Below are 16,217 nucleotides of genomic sequence, written 5' to 3' on the forward strand. Positions count from 1 at the left end.
GAAGACCAATTTTAAATAAAAATGATTACAGAAAGAACTACAATTTACATTATGTGTACTTATATTTTGTATATATTCTAGTAGTCATTTACTATATAATTGGTGTATAAAAGTAATATGCTGGAATTTTCATCGAAAAATTACAGGAATAGAATGGTGAAAAACGGAAGGGCGGGCAGTTCGGCTTCTGGTGTTAACAATTCTGCATTAAAGTTTTCATTTTATGTAATAAAATCAAGAGTTTTTATCCAATGGTTATCAAACTTATTTTGTAAATAAAATGGGTGTCAACTCTTTTTCATAAATACTAGTATATTTATCATTTTAATATAAATGTTTTTCATTGCCAATCACTAATATAACCTGCTTTTATGTTACAATGACTCTTTGCGATTGATTCATTAACGGGCACCTGGGAAATTTGCTAATAGCTTTCATACTTTATGAAAAACAAATCAATTGTTATATTTACATTTTTTTCTGTTCGTTTAAATTTTTTTAAATTGAAGAAATGAAGTGTTTATGGTCAAATTAAAAACAGAAACGAAAGTCTGCGAAAAAGGAATAGCGTATATGCGAAACTTCATTTGCCATCAGTCAAATGGCATCACACAAAATCGAACTCAACAATGACAGCAGGATCCAAAAAGTTAATACAATTTATTACTATAGAAAAGTATTGGGCAATGTAAATATTTGTTTTATTTTCTTCTTTTTAATTACAGCCAGCAGCTGATTCGGGTACAAGCAGTCGACCCCCTCCCTCTGGGGGAGGGGGTGGGGGTGGTGGTCTGATGGCTGAGCTCAGCAAGAGGCTTAGAAAAACACAGAATACGGTATGGCTCATGTGCAACGGTCTTGTAAATAAGACTGGCTTAGATTGTATTACCGTACAAAACCAGTGAATGCAATTTGAAAAAACGTGTTTAATTAAAGTTATATTAAATCTCAACTGCCAAAGATGTTCAGTTTGTATTGTTTTATGATCATTTTGTGAGTTATAATCTGAGGAAAACCAAAATAACCAAAAAAACAAAAAAAACATTGGTATTTTACAATTTTAAGTAATTAATTCTATGAAAGCAGAAGGGTGCACATGCTGGTCTACATGAGGGCAGAAAGATGCTATCAATATAGTACAGAGTGCAGCGCCCTTCCATAAATCTAGAGCTTAAACCTCATATAAGTGATGCTGGCGGTCTTTGCGTAATAAATCAGCTGAAATTTGTTTGTGATTGGCTAAACAATTTGACCTTTCGAGTCACTTTGCTTAACAGATCTCTCCAGATCTGATTTCCTGTTGAAAAAAAAGCTTGTATAATTTCAAGGACACTGTTGGTGGTGCTGGGTCCTCTGTAAGGACTGTCAGCCCGTCCCCACCCCAGGACAGAAACCCCGCCCCTGCCCGCCTGGAGAAAACCACAACCAATGGGAACAAACCAAACGGAATGCCATCTCCTGTTTTCAATAGAAGGTATACACAACATTTCATTATCACAATTAAGTGTGTTTTTAAAGTAGTGAGTTCATGTGTGTATTAAAATAATAACATGTCCCTTAAAGGGATTGAATTTGTTTATGCGGTGTTTTTGTTGTGGTGTTTCTAAATCATTGTCGTTTGGGCCCTTGCCTGGTGACCCTAAACAGGGTTTATTTTTGAATTTTTGACTACTGGGTTTGTACCTCTAGTTTTCATTGTATTATCTTAAAGGGACTTGTTCAGATTTGATAAGGTCAGACATTAACAAATTAATTTTGTGTAAAATTTGAAAATCATGCTGGTTAGAATGCTGAAACATCAATAACATTTCAAATTGGAACTCCATTGTTGATACTAATTTATAAACATGACAGAAAATGTTCCATCTTTCCAAAAAGCTATTTTAAATTAAAACTGAAAAGTTTTTAGTCTTTATTTATAAAATTCTGTTCAAATAAGTAACAGCAAGATGTTGTTTAGTATTTGTTCATGATAGTGACTAAAACAACTCAAATGAACAAAGTTTAAAAAAAATTGTTGTCCTGATAAGGTCATTCTAATGTTTCCATTCACCAGAAAGGCCTTTACTTAGATTTGTTTTTCTCCTCAAACTGGCTTTATTTATTGTAGCATTTTATTCTGTTGTTTACTTTAAAGGTATCTTTCAGCGGTTAAAAATATAATATCCACACGGGTCTACATACCAAGTGGTAAAAACAACATGACTGTGTAAACAGAAACTTAATCTGTGTAGTTCAGATATTTTTAGGTGATAATTATCGATTTTCACTCATTTCTTTTCCCAAAAGCTGTGGAATTTGACAGAAGTAAATACAAGATGGTTGCATATATACATATATATATATATATATTGAGTGTACGTAGGCACATTCTCACTGAAAGCTAGCCAGTATATAAAGAGCAAATGCGTGACAGAATACTGGTATGTTTTGACTTTGCTCGTTGCTCTCTCTTGCTTGACCAACTGAATAGTTTACGACTTTTACGGCTTTTGTTAACACATACCTGATCCTTACTGAATCACCATTTGCTTTGTTTTGTAGCATATAGGGTTTTAGCCAGGTTTTCAAAAGGACAGGGTGCTGCAGAAAAAGGAAAGGGTGCTTAGGGAGAAAAGGGCACATTGTATCGGGCAGTGAAAAATTTGAACTTTATGAATTTCACAAAAACAATAATAATAGAAATATGGTGGAATTGAAGTGAATATAGGTTTCAACTGCCAAATATGTTAAGTTTGTATAAATTTATAATCGGTTTTAATAAAAAAAAAATTGTTTTTGATTATTTAAAGCATTTAGTTCTATGAAGGCAGAAGCTTACAAATGCTGGTCTCTCTATGAGGGCTGAAGGATGCTACCAAAAAAGACAGGGCACAGCACCCTTCCAAAACTCTTTAGCATAAACCCTATTATTGGTTATTTTCTGTGAAATAATGATAAATCAAAAAAGATTCTTGTCTGACTACCAAAGATCTATCAACATTCACGTAAAATGACATGGGAAGTACAACAAGCTTAACAGAAAAATCTCTTTCAGGCTACCAGAAACAAGCATTTTTTTTTAAATGGCCAAAGTGTTGTTGTTTTTTCAAGCTAGCTGAAATGTTTGTGTGTGTATATGATTATAACATGTCCCCTTACGCATCCCTGTTATAGCTTAACGTTTGTTATGGCTAGTTTGTGTCTTTAGTCGATGATTAATCTGTATTCTATTACTATAATGTAACTTTGCAAGTCAAAGCATTGATTGTTTGTTTTTGTATATAAACCTTGACAAACAGAAAAAGGTCATGTTGAAATGTTTACGTTAATAATTTTTTTGGCATCACATCAAAATTGAGAATAAGTTTCAATAGACTTAGTGCAATAACTCATTAACTGCTTCTATTTATTTATACACTGTTATTGAGTTATTGCATTAGAGTAACGAAATCTAGGGCTGGTATTCAATATTGGTCTTAACTGGATCTAAGAACGATGTAGCTAATGGGATTACTTGTTATTAATAACTGACCAATGGAGTGAATGAAGTCAGTGATGTATGACAATAAGATAAATAAAAAAAACATGACCCTTGGCAAAGAACATTTAACAGCATGTCAGTGTTGATGGGTGGGGAAGTGTAATTCACTTATAGATAGTTTCGGTCTCTTTGAGTAGATCCATTCAACTTATGGATGGATTTATTTTATTTATAACCATGTGCATCGCCATTTTGATTTTAGTCACAGGAAACTTATGATATCATAATTTCCATTTTCACATGACCTGTTTCTGTTTGTTGTGTCTGTTTATGTTATAGTACACCCTCCAATGTAAATGTGCATATTTGTTGCTTTATTAGAAATAGTGAGAAATTTGGCGGTGTTAAGAAATTTGGGTAAGTTTGGAATGATTCTCAGTTCTTCTCTCTAAGATACTGCTTGAATAAGTAAAGAAGGGAATGGTTATATAAATATAATTTATGGACTACTAGTTTTCTGTATTTATTCATAAAAAAATGGTGAAGGATATTTCATTTTGCTAGTTGCATTTATTGTTAGATTGGTATTTTAGTTTTTAAAGTTTGTCTTGATTGTTACTTTTATAATTTTATTATTGGATTAAAAATAACGTTAACAAAACATTGGCTAGCTAAGGTGATAGAGCATATGGTTCCTTTTCATTTTATATGGTTGTCTTTTAAAAAACAAACAAAAAAACGTCATTGTCATAGCCTTGGTATCATTGTTGAGCGCAGCATCATTATCATGCAAAAACTTGGCCATTACTCATAAAACTTGGCCATTACCTATAAAACTTGGCTATTACTTGAAAAATTTGGCCATTACTTATAAAATTTGGCCATTACTCATAAAAATTGACCATTACTTATAAAATTGGGCCATTACTTATAAAATTTGGCCATTACTCATAAAACTTGGCCATAACTCATAAAACTTGGCCATTACTCATAAAACTTGGCCATTACTCATAAAATTTGGCCAATACTTATAAAAATTGGCCATTTCTTATAAAACTTGGCCATAACTCATAAAACTTGGCCATTACTTATAAAACTTGGCCATTACTTATAAAACTTGGCCATTTCTTATAAAACTTGGCCATAACTCATAAAACTTTCCCATTACTTATAAAACTTGGCCATTACTTATAAAACTTGGCCATTACTTATAAAACTTGGCCATTACTCATAAAACTTGGCCATTACTTATAAAACTTGGCCATTACTCATAAAATTTGGCCATAACTTATAAAACTTGGCCATAACTCATAAAACTTTCCCATTACTTATAAAACTTGGCCATTACTTATAAAACTTGGCCATTACTCATAAAACTTGGCCATTACTTATAAAACTTGGCCATTACTCATAAAATTTGGCCATAACTTATAAAACTTTGCCATTACTTTTAAAACTGGGCCATTACTCATAAAACTTGGCCATTACTTATAAAAATTGGCCATTTCTTATAAAACTTTCCTATTACTCATAAAACTTGGCCATTACTCATAAACTGTTCCATATATTCAAATAAAACTTGATACACATGTTGCCATACAAGGCATGATACTCTGGCTTCAGTAATTGTGGCTTACTTGATTGAAACTACAGAGGACGAGCTTTGTTGTTCGCTCTGCGACACACTCTTGTTAAAACCCTTTTTGCAATGTTATAATGATGTTTTATCCATATGATATGTCTATAGTACACTCCCAGCACGAATGAAGTAAGTCTCTTTAAGACATATGTGTACATGTCATTACATATATGTTGCTATTAAACATGTACATGTGTATACATGAGTGATTATAATGAATGCAAAGCTTTTCCTTGGCTTAATGTCTTAAGAATATCATTGTACATGTATTCCAGCTTTCTTGATGAAACAAGTTGGCCAAGAAAAGGCATGCATGATTTGTGTTCTTACTTTACGCAGTTTCTGCTTTTACCACAATATAACTTTGATTATAAATCTTAAGATCACAGATTTTATAATAAAATCTTGTCGAAAATGTCAAGAGTTTTGTCCATAAAAATATTGCTGCAAATTACTAGATGCCATATTTTCTTTTGCACTTGATTTTTTGTACGATAAAATGTGCGTTCATTTTCCATGAACTGGTCAACTTGTCATGACCTGTGTAGGGGGAGTTTTAGCAAGAAAGACCTTGGTGATGCATAATTATGCAAACCACAAATTTTAAAATCTTAATAACTTTCTTGATAAATGCAAACATTATTACAACCAAAATCATTGTTACCACAAAAAATATGCTAATAAAAAGGAGGAAATGTAAATATAAAAATTTAGTGTTTATTTTTTTGTGCGTTCATGCAGTATGAATGCTCAGCTGCCATTTTGCAAATTTTCCAAGTATTGCTAGTGTGATTCGTGGATTTGCATAATCGAGGCTGATCGAGTGATCATACTGCATGAACGCTTGAAAAATTATAATCCATCCTTGTATTAAGAAATAAAGAAGAAGCTACACAATTTATTGTTTAAAATATGGAGAAAATGAGAGTTCATACCATTTAAATAAATGCACAATTACATGTTAAATGACAAAGACTAATTGAATATATTTGCTTACCTGTATTATGATAAATTAATAATATCTTCTATTATAAACAGTTAATGAAATTTATTCGTTATACTGTAATATGCCAGTTAAAGTTGTTTTATTAGGACCCCACAAAAACCCTGTCCGTCTGTCTGTCCGTCCACATTTTGTATGTGTTTTTTTTTTGTTAGTAACTGATCAGACATCCAAGATATATCAACTTCACACTCACTTAACTTCCTCATAGTAACAATACGCTCTTTTGTGACTAGTTACATAACTAATTCTTAAATATTGTAAGATTTATTGCCCTTTGTAAACTTGCAAATTATGACTATTTTGATGGGTTTTTTTGTTATAAAAATTATTGTTTTTATGATGGCAAAGGAGAGGAGGGTTGTACAGATACTCTAGTCTAAGGTTAACAGTTTAAGATGACCCGTCTAGATTAAACAGAGACACGCTTCATTAAATCAGAAACCAAACACCGCATGAAACCATTTCCTGTTATCCTGATAAAACCCATTGATTTCCATTGATAAAAATTTACATGATGCTTTGTCTGGTTACTTTGTGGCCCTATTCTTATAATGTTCAATCTTGTGAAAAATTATGATGTTCAATCTTGTGAAAAATTATCAGAATATCTTAAATTACTTTTCTAGTTTTCACAATTTCAGGTAACATAATGTTCTGACAGTTTTGCATCCAAGACCAATAACTTAAAGTGTAAAAGAATTTAAAATATTATAAGAATAAGGCATATTCCACTAACATGTCAGAGGTTGTTTGTCATAGGTTGTCAAAATAATCCCCATTGGTTTATTCAACCATGTTCTATATATAGGTCAGAGTTTATTAAGTAATTTCTTCGTGAATAAGTAACCTATGGAAGCGGAACACAGCGAAGGGACCATGGTTTCTTCTTCACAAAGAAATTACTAAATAAATTCTAACCAACTTGATGTTAGCCCCACCCAAATTGCATCAGCTTTAAGATTAATCCATGCGCCAGTCAAAAGGACTGGTCAATCACTGCAAGATAGTGTGACATCATTTAAATCAGCATTGACATTGAAAACTCGCCTTTGAATATGCAACCAGTAGGTGTGACTTCATGAAAAGTAGTCTTCAGCAATAAGTAATGATTCTTCACAAATAAGAAATTGAAAATTTTGAAAATCTAGCGTTCCTGATTGGCTGACAATGTACGGCAAACACTAATATTTATTGAATAGTTATGATCCCTTTAAGTCAATTGAATGGTTGAATGGTTAATTGTTCATACATGTACTATTCGAGTAAAGACTGTTTTTATTGTTTTAATCTGATATGTTGGTGGCTTTAAATTGCTGTAAGTGGTTACTGAGTTGCACAAGTTGGTTTCCTCAACACAAGACCTCACTGCAATGTAACATAATTCCAACAAGTGCAAAATTTATTATCTTTTAATAGCTTTTTTCACAATCAGTCAATTTTAATGTTGAATTTGGCAGCAATTTGGCCATATAGACAACATTTATGCCAAGTTTCATGACTTTCCCATGTTTGGACAAGTTCTAAGACAATTTTTCTTGACAAAAACCTAAGAGGATAATGAATAAAGATTAAGATTATTTGGGGAAAGCTGATGAGTTAAGGCGCATGTGTTGATAATGCTTGCATGGTCATGGAGCTTCATTCTGTTTGAGCTTCATTCTGTTTGTTTTTCCTTCTATTTAGTGGTTCTCCAGCTATACACAGGTAAATTGTATGCTGATTGTGGTGGTGCTGTGGCATTGCTTGCCGATTGTGGTGGTGCTGTGGAATTGCTTGCCGATTGTGGTGGTGCTGTGGCATTGCCTGCCAATTTTAGTGGTGCTGTGGCATTGCTTGCAGATTGTGGTGGTGCTGTGGCATTGCTTACCAATTGTGGTGGTGCTGTGGCATGGCTTGCCAATTGTGATGGTGCTGTGGCACGGCTTGCCGATCGTGGTGGTGCTGTGGCATTTTGTAATAATTTAGTGTGGAGCTAAAGTTTCGAGAAAATGCATGAGAAAAATGTTTACATTAATGAGCGGGCAGTGGTTTTATTGGCTAGTTATGGTGACATGGGTTGTTACAGAATAAATTTTAATGATTTAATGTTATTAAAACTGTGACGAAACATACATTCGTTATTATACTGTTTTTTTTTAAATTTTATTTAATATTGAACTACTCAGCTTTGTTGTTTTAATATAGCAGTTAGTAATATTGTCAATTTACTGAGCACAATTCAATATGTTTATTAAGATTAACACTTTTAATTGGAAATACAAAATACTTTAAAGAGAGTTAAGTTTGCTTTGGGAACTTCATGTGGATACCAACAAATTAATGTAGATATCTACAACTTAATGTGGATATCTATAACTAATTGTGGATATCTGCAACTTTTGGGGATATCTACAAGTTAATGTGAATATCTGCCACTTAATGTGGATAGCTTCAACTTATTATGGATATCTAATACCTACTGTGGATATCTACAACTTAATGTGGATATCTACAACTTAATTTGGATATCTACACTTTACTGTGGATATCTACAACTTAATGTGGATATCAACACTTTACTGTGGATATCTACAACTTAATGTGGATAGCTACAACTTAGTGTGGATATCTACAACTTAATGTGGATATCTACCACTTAATGTGGATATCTTAAACTTAATGTTGATATCTTCAACTGAATGTGGATATCTACCACTTAATATGGATGTCTACAACTGAATGTGGATATCTACAGCTCAATGCTGATATCAGTAGTTGCTTTGTTTCTGCCACCATGTATATTTGGGATTGAGGTTGCAATTTTTTAGAAAACATTGAATATGTTTGCCTCTTTCGCACCACCCCTGAAAAACAACAAGCAGAAATGTGTACACCTACTTGTCCAATCCTTGCTTAGTATGTAAAATTCAGACTTTAAGCAAGCCTTACAATCATTTAATCAGTCAAAGGTGGTGGGTGTAGGTTAAATGCATTTTGTTTTCCAATTTATGTAATCAGTTAAGTAATTACAATATATTATAATTTATAGCTTGTCTGTATTTATGTAAGAAAGATGTCATGCTAATGTTATAGCCTTGGTGTTGTTTTCAGCGAAGTTGTGCGAAAACTACAATGTTTCTATACCCCTGTAAATAAAATGAAAAAAATGTTCCAGGTTTTTAAACAGAACTTGGTGCTGTCCACATTTTGCCAGAGACAATACACACACGTACTGAAAGACCCATAACTTTGGCTTTTATAATTATTGAGTTATGCCCCTTGTTTGACTGAAAGTTAACAGACGTGAGTTTGTGCACATTCCCCAGTGCTCCTGTTATTCTATGAGACTTACTTATTTCTCAGTAATACTGAAATTTACATTTCTTCTATAGGAGGGCGGATTCAATAAAGAGTAACCAGCTAGAAGGGACCAGTAACTCGACTAGCGAAGGCAGTACAATCTCGAGTTCCGAGCTGGAATCTCTCAAACAGGAGATACTTACAGAAATGAGAAAAGAAATCAGTAAAATGAAACAAGAAATTTTAGAAGGTAGGCTTATTACGAATGGGTAAAATTTGAAGAAATTATTTAGTTATAGATCGTTTTTATTTAGTTAGGTCCTTTTTTGTTTTACAGAGTTTCAGAAGGCAAAAAATTAGCAACATCATTGTCAAAACGTTGGAAAATCTCTGTATATTTATATTTCGCTATGTTTAAATCTTAGTTTCAAAGAATTATGAAAATTGAACCCTTGCTAATTATAAACAATATATAGTATTTACAGCTAATAATAAAGATAAATGCAGCTTTATGGTCCAGCAGGATTTTATTTTTTTTGATGGAAACAAGTACTGGGTACTGTTGCTCATAATGAAAGGTCTTGAGAAGGACTTATTTATCACTTGACCTTTTAAATTCTTTCTGTCATAAAGACACTGTTGAAATTAATAAACCAGTTGCTGGTGTAAGGAATTGGCGAGAAAAAAACTAACAACCATATGTTATTTTCAGTTGAGGTATCTGTATAGTATTTGTCGGCATCATAATGTAAAAAAGCCACGACCTTTTCTCAAAAAAGTGTCCGATATTCACATGAAATTGAAGACATATGTTTCAAGTTACGATATGCATTATTCCAGTTTTTATCTTTTATGTGTTTTATTGGTATTTATAAGTAGAACAGAAAAGAAAATGTATTTTATTTTTTCAGCTATACGAGACTCGGCCAGATAGGAAAGCAACATACAACGGTGAGATGACCATGATAACTTACAGTACTGGAAGTTCTTACTGGTCAGATGGGAGTGTTAGGTCACGTCCACTTCCTGAGAACTGTGAAACAAATGTCTTCCAGATGTGCTTGGAAACTGAACAAAGTTTGAATTGATTGCCAAAGGGCTTATCAGCCTTCTTATTTCATTTGTGAATAGACTCTTTTTGCTAATCAGCCATTTTTTACATATGCAAATTAGCCCTTTTGGCACCAATAGGGCCTTTTGGTACCAATAGGCACTTTGGGCAGCAATAGGTTCTTTTGGCACCAATTGGCTCTTTTGTCACCAGTTGGCACTATTAGTGGCAATAGACTCTTTTGATAGCAATAGGTCTTCTTGGTACCAATGAGCTCTTTTGGCGGCAATAGGCCCTTTTGGCACCTATAGGCACTATTAGCAACAAAAGGCTCTTTTGGCACTCATAGGCCCTTGTTGGCACTTATAGGCCCTTTTGGCAACCATTAAATGTAAAGTATCAATATATTCTGCGAATCTTTCAGAGAATAACCTGTTCCCTACAGAATTATCATATCAAATCTACTGATATTTTAAAGGTGCATGTTCTTTTGCAATTATAATGTTGAAAAACTTGTGTACATTTATTGGCTCTGTATTAAAATGGTTACGATTAGCAGTTATAATGCTATTTATGTACATGTATACAACTCGTTCCTAATAAATTAAATATGAATTTATTTTATGTAATCCAAAAATAAATATGCATAATTTTGTGAAATATATATTTGTTTATACTGCATTACATATAACTAAACTTTAGCCAGTATCGGATCTTTAGTGACATTGCTCATTTTGTCTAAACCATGAGAAAGACTTTGTTAATATCTTATATTTCATTTACGCCTCACGGCTCTAACTTGTTAGATATTTTGTTTTTCATCCTTGTGTTTTTGTTACTGTTTTTAGATGAATGTCCTTCATTCCCTCATCGACAAATTATTCATCTACGAGAAGTTTCAGTGATTTCATCTTTTTATTATATCTTTTTGCAATTTCTTTTTGAAATGTCTGAGGCAAGAATTTGTAGATTTTATTATGTTTAAGTGCTTATTCTTTTTGTGCAATTCAGTGTGAAGTATGTTTTTGAGACTTTTGTTCAAAATAGTAGATTGGCCAATTATAAGGTACTGTCCAACCCTGTTGGCTAGAACTCCCATGGACAGACGAAAATACCTCGAGCCTCGAGAAATTTGACCAAAGGGGAAATGCTTACCTTCAGTAGAAAGAAATCAGTCCTTTACATCCAGTTCGAGCAAACGAGGAAATCAAGCCAAGAGAGTTCGAGATAACAGGGTTCGACTGTATGTCACTACATTCTTAGTGGCATTGTAAGTGAATGGCGATGATGCATGTATGATCAAACACATTGCGCCGATTGCTCACAACTTTGTTGGAACTGACAACGTGATTAATGACACCGTTGTTTAATTTTACACGTGAATGATTCGATAATGTGCTCACATATTTGAATGTAAACAAGTACAGCTGAAACAGTTGTCTCAAATCTTGTTAGAAATACAGCATATCACGAGTGTATCAATGCAACTTTCAGAGCAGTTACGATTTGTAAGTTAAACAAAGATGACGGTAACAACTTTGTGAACTTCAGCAATGTTTTGAAAAATTTGCTCATTTTTAGCTTGTCTGTTCTTTTGAAGGAAAAACTTGTAGTATTGTCATAGCTTGAGTGTCATTGGCACTGTTATTGAAAACCCCCCAGAAAGATTGGCCATTTCTCTATTTCACTTCATTATGTTCACATGAAGCTTGGTAGCCATCTATAACCAGTGCCAATATGTATGTTTGTAGCAAGGCCCATGACTTAGGCTTGAAAAGTGTTTATTAAACAAGGGAAATCGCAGGGTCGAGTCCAGTAGCCTATTTTTTTTTTTTTAATATGTGTTGGACAAGGCCAACACCAAATTAATGAGGGTACAAGACAACAAACAATAAACAAATGTAAAAATATAGTTAGGCCAAAAAATGATTTAAGTTACCAGTCACTTACATCTCAAACTGACCTAAATCAGCATATGTCACTATTGTAGGAAATTTTAAAAATAAAATAGTCAAATTTTATCATGTCCAGTCAACTAAAATGCCCACTTTTAAGGAAATTACAAAAAAAGATCCCCATAACAGCAAAATAATGAAGGGTTGGAGGAAAAGAATAGAGTGGGTCGAGTTCGTGGAAGCAAAATATTATTTTCTAAGCCGTATAGGTATATGTTTTAGTATACTCCTTCATGCATCGAGAAATACAGATGAGCATTGGCAACCACTTGCAGTGCTCTTGTCTTTCCTCTCTGATGTAATGTCATGTTAAATCAAAGGGCATTGTACCTTTCAGCTGGTCTGACTGAAATTGGTTGTGCATGCTGTTTATACAAATAAGTATCGTTTCCGAGTTCAGTTGATGTTGTTGTAAAGATGATGGAATAATAATCAATAAACAAATATGAACATAATACATCAACAAGCGTATGACCAAATAACATCAGGAAAAAACAATTTAAGTTTTTGATTGCTTAAGATCACTTATTGAATTAGAAGTGTTATTCGCCCATTTGACTAGCTTTGTCTTATGTAACCAATAAAACAAGTTGTTTCGAAATTAATAATATACTGCTTGGCAGATTAGGGGTGTTTGCAAAGGTGATCATACAAAGCAATTACTGGTAAGAGAGTCCCTACAATTATACCTGCTTATACGCTAAGAACAGGTACTTTCAAGGTTACCACTTTTACAGGAGAAATACATGTAGAAAACAGCATTATTTTATGCTTGAGTCTTAACCTATGTTGGCTGTATTGACTATGGTAAGGTACATATATACGATTCCCCTTCCCCCACTCGCTCACACCAATATACCATTTCTGATCCAAATGGCCACCTACTGTCTTAACATTATTTGGTATATGAGTGACAGCATAAAAGATTGATAGAACTAATGTCAATACGTACTTTCTAATAACTATACAATGTTTAATGAATTCATGTTTGTTTTCGATCAAATCACCTTCATGCCTTCACATGTTATGTAATGTGCTCACAAAACAGTAGTTAACTATAAACATATTTTATTAGATTTTTCTAGCACTTTCTCTTGATTTGCCTTTGCAAAAGGTAACCTTTTGTAGTTTTACTAGCAAAGGTCATTATCTCACCCCTTAACCGAGATATATTCATGGCTGTATCATATTGATATTGAGCCGAATTCAGTTACATACTTTTTGCAGGTTGATGTTTGGTCAGCCCTTGATATAAAATGCATTTTATTGTAGATGATGTCACTTCTGCAGTTAAAAATGTTATAATGTTATGCACAGTATTATTGTAGAAAAAAATATCTTAAATAGTTTACAAAAAGAGATGGTTGAAAATTTCAGTCACCAGCACCTGCACATGTACATTTACATTTGTTTAAAACAAATGTACTGGTACTAAGGGAATCTCATAGCATACTTTTGAATATTTTTTCTCTGTTTTATATTAACAATTTTGATTCTTTTCCCACATCTGATTTTATTAGAAGAGCCAATCATTACACAAACATGCATGCATTTTTTCTTTCTCTTTCTTAAGTGTTCAACAAACATGCATCATTTAAAGGTGTACATAATTGTTAAACTTTTCCCACTTAACTTATGCTGAATGTTTAGATTATACTTCTACGTTGAATGGGTACTTTAAAAATAATAATAATACATGTTTTTCATTCATAATTGAGGAGCAGAGCCATTTTTTTTCAGTTTTGAAAATCATCAGTCCTCTTCTTAAATGTAATCGATCATGTACAATCAGTTGGAAAGTATATCTCCTGCGTAATGTCGGAAAAAAATGTCTTGTTTAATATATCAAACTTGGCTACAGAAAATAAGATCAAATAAATAATACATCTGCAGCCATTCTGCAGCCATTTGTATAAAAATTTATAAGTTGTCCACTGATGATCATTAGGCTAATTGACTCATTAAAATTATTTGATTGTTAGTAGTTATGATTGGATAACTATTGACCAATCAATGAACACCTTGGAAAGCTTTAAGCTAGCCTAAAACTAGATGCCAATTTTATAAAACTGGTTGAGTTTTTATTGAAATGTACTGAATTTTTCATTCAAATATAGTGAATTTTTCTTTCAAGTGTACTGAATTTTTCATTGAAATGTTCTGAAATTTTCATTCTTCTGAGTTTTTTCATTGAAATTTTCTGGGGTTTTCATTGAAGTATACTGATTTTTTCCATTTAAATGATTGTACATGAATATGTTTTTCTTTTACAATTATCGTGCATTTAATGTAGACACCTTTTATGTTTTCTCTTCCTGTATTGTACATAGATGGATAAATGTATATTATGATTTATAAAGCTTGGCCATTATAATTATTATCATCTCTATTAATGTACAATAAACTTACAATTTTGTATGCATTTGTTTGTGATTTCTCTTTAAACAAAATGTAACTGATGAACTAATAACACAAAATCTGAGAAGCTTTTATAGAGCCAAACATGTATATAGATTTTACAAACAGTACAAATTAATGTCTTCATCATCAGATTTACAGCGTCAGCTTTTAGCAGAAAACATGCATCTTAACATTTTCAAAAATTAAAGGTCTGGCCCATGATATTTTGATCAGATTTGAAATAAAGAAATGCATAGTTGCCACTTTCGCAATATTTATGTCTCCCTCAACAGATGGCAGAGACATACTATTTTTGCCCTGTCTGTTTACATTCAGTCCGTATGTCACACTTCGTTTACGCTCAATAACTTGATAACCCTAAGAACCAGGAACTTCATACTTGGTCATGGTGACCTTGAGGTGAAAAACATTTCAGCTCAATAACTGATGTTACTTTGGGTGAAGGAACTTCATACTTCGTATGCAAGTTGGTCAAGGCCAGAAGATGATCCCTATTAATTTTGAGATCAGTAGGTCGAAGGTCAAGATCCCAGTGACCTTCAGGTGGAAAACGATGTTAGCAGTGACCTGAAGCTGAAAAATTGTTTTCGCTCAATAACTTAAGAATTCTTGCACCCAGGAACTTCATACTTGGTATACCAGTTGGTCATGACTTGTAGGTGAACCCTATTGGTTTTGAGATCAGTAGGTCAAAGGCAAGGTTGCCATGGTCAAAGTTGCCGTGACCTTGAGGTGAAAAAACGGTTTCCGCTGAATGACTTGAGAACACTTGCACACAGGTTCTTCATACTTAATAGGCCACTTGGTCATGACTGGTTGATGACCCCTTTTGATTTTGGGATTATCAGATCGAAGGTCAAGGTCGTGGTGACCTTGAGGTGAAACAGATTGCACTGAATAACTTAAAAATGCTGGCACTCACGATCTTCATACTTGGTATGCCAGTTGGTCATGACTAGTTGATGACGCCTATTTTTGGTTCAGTAGGTCAGAGGTCCAGCCGCAGTAAAGGTTGAGGTGACCTTGAGGTAAAAAAAAACGTTTTCGCTATAACTAAAAAATGCTTGCACCTAGGAACTTCATACTTGGTATGCCAGATGGTTATGACTAGATGGATAGTGATGAAAGCTGGTGTTTAGGTAGTTTATGTGAAGAGCTAGCTTGAAATTACTTTGAGATGGGTGGGGTAACAAAATAGACAAATAGTTTCTGCCCAATACCTAACAAACGTAAGAAAGAATTGATGGATAGCTATAAAATTTGGTTTGTAGGTATCTTATGTTTTATTTGAAGAGCTAGCCTAGGATTGCTTTTGAGGGGGTCGGAGTCAATGTCACTACAACTAAATAAGCGAAATGGTATCCCCCCCCCATGAACGTGAGAATTGATAAATAGTATTGGAA

General features: G+C 33.3%; 1 protein-coding gene across 9 annotated transcripts in view; it reads left to right on the plus strand.

Annotated features, from left to right (window-relative positions):
- LOC128207422 (protein enabled homolog) overlaps nt 1-14,811 on the plus strand; it is a 44,728-nt gene extending 29,917 nt beyond the window's left edge. For 4 of the 9 annotated variants that reach the window (XM_052910325.1, XM_052910322.1, XM_052910317.1 and 1 more), the window contains exons 7-13: nt 726-836; nt 1,329-1,474; nt 3,845-3,880; nt 5,211-5,231; nt 7,792-7,812; nt 9,480-9,637; nt 10,299-14,811. In XM_052910325.1, the coding sequence (XP_052766285.1) occupies nt 726-836; nt 1,329-1,474; nt 3,845-3,880; nt 5,211-5,231; nt 7,792-7,812; nt 9,480-9,637; nt 10,299-10,321 (516 nt within the window). In that variant the 3' untranslated portion in view covers nt 10,322-14,811. The remainder of the gene's footprint in view (nt 1-725; nt 837-1,328; nt 1,475-3,844; nt 3,881-5,210; nt 5,232-7,791; nt 7,813-9,479; nt 9,638-10,298) is intronic. The other 5 variants (XM_052910319.1, XM_052910318.1, XM_052910320.1 and 2 more) reach the window with 5 other exon arrangements.
- The last annotated feature ends 1,406 nt before the right edge of the window (nt 14,812-16,217 follow it).

Source organism: Mya arenaria, chromosome 11 (assembly GCF_026914265.1).
Source record: "Mya arenaria isolate MELC-2E11 chromosome 11, ASM2691426v1".
Taxonomy (NCBI): Eukaryota; Metazoa; Mollusca; class Bivalvia; order Myida; family Myidae; genus Mya; species Mya arenaria.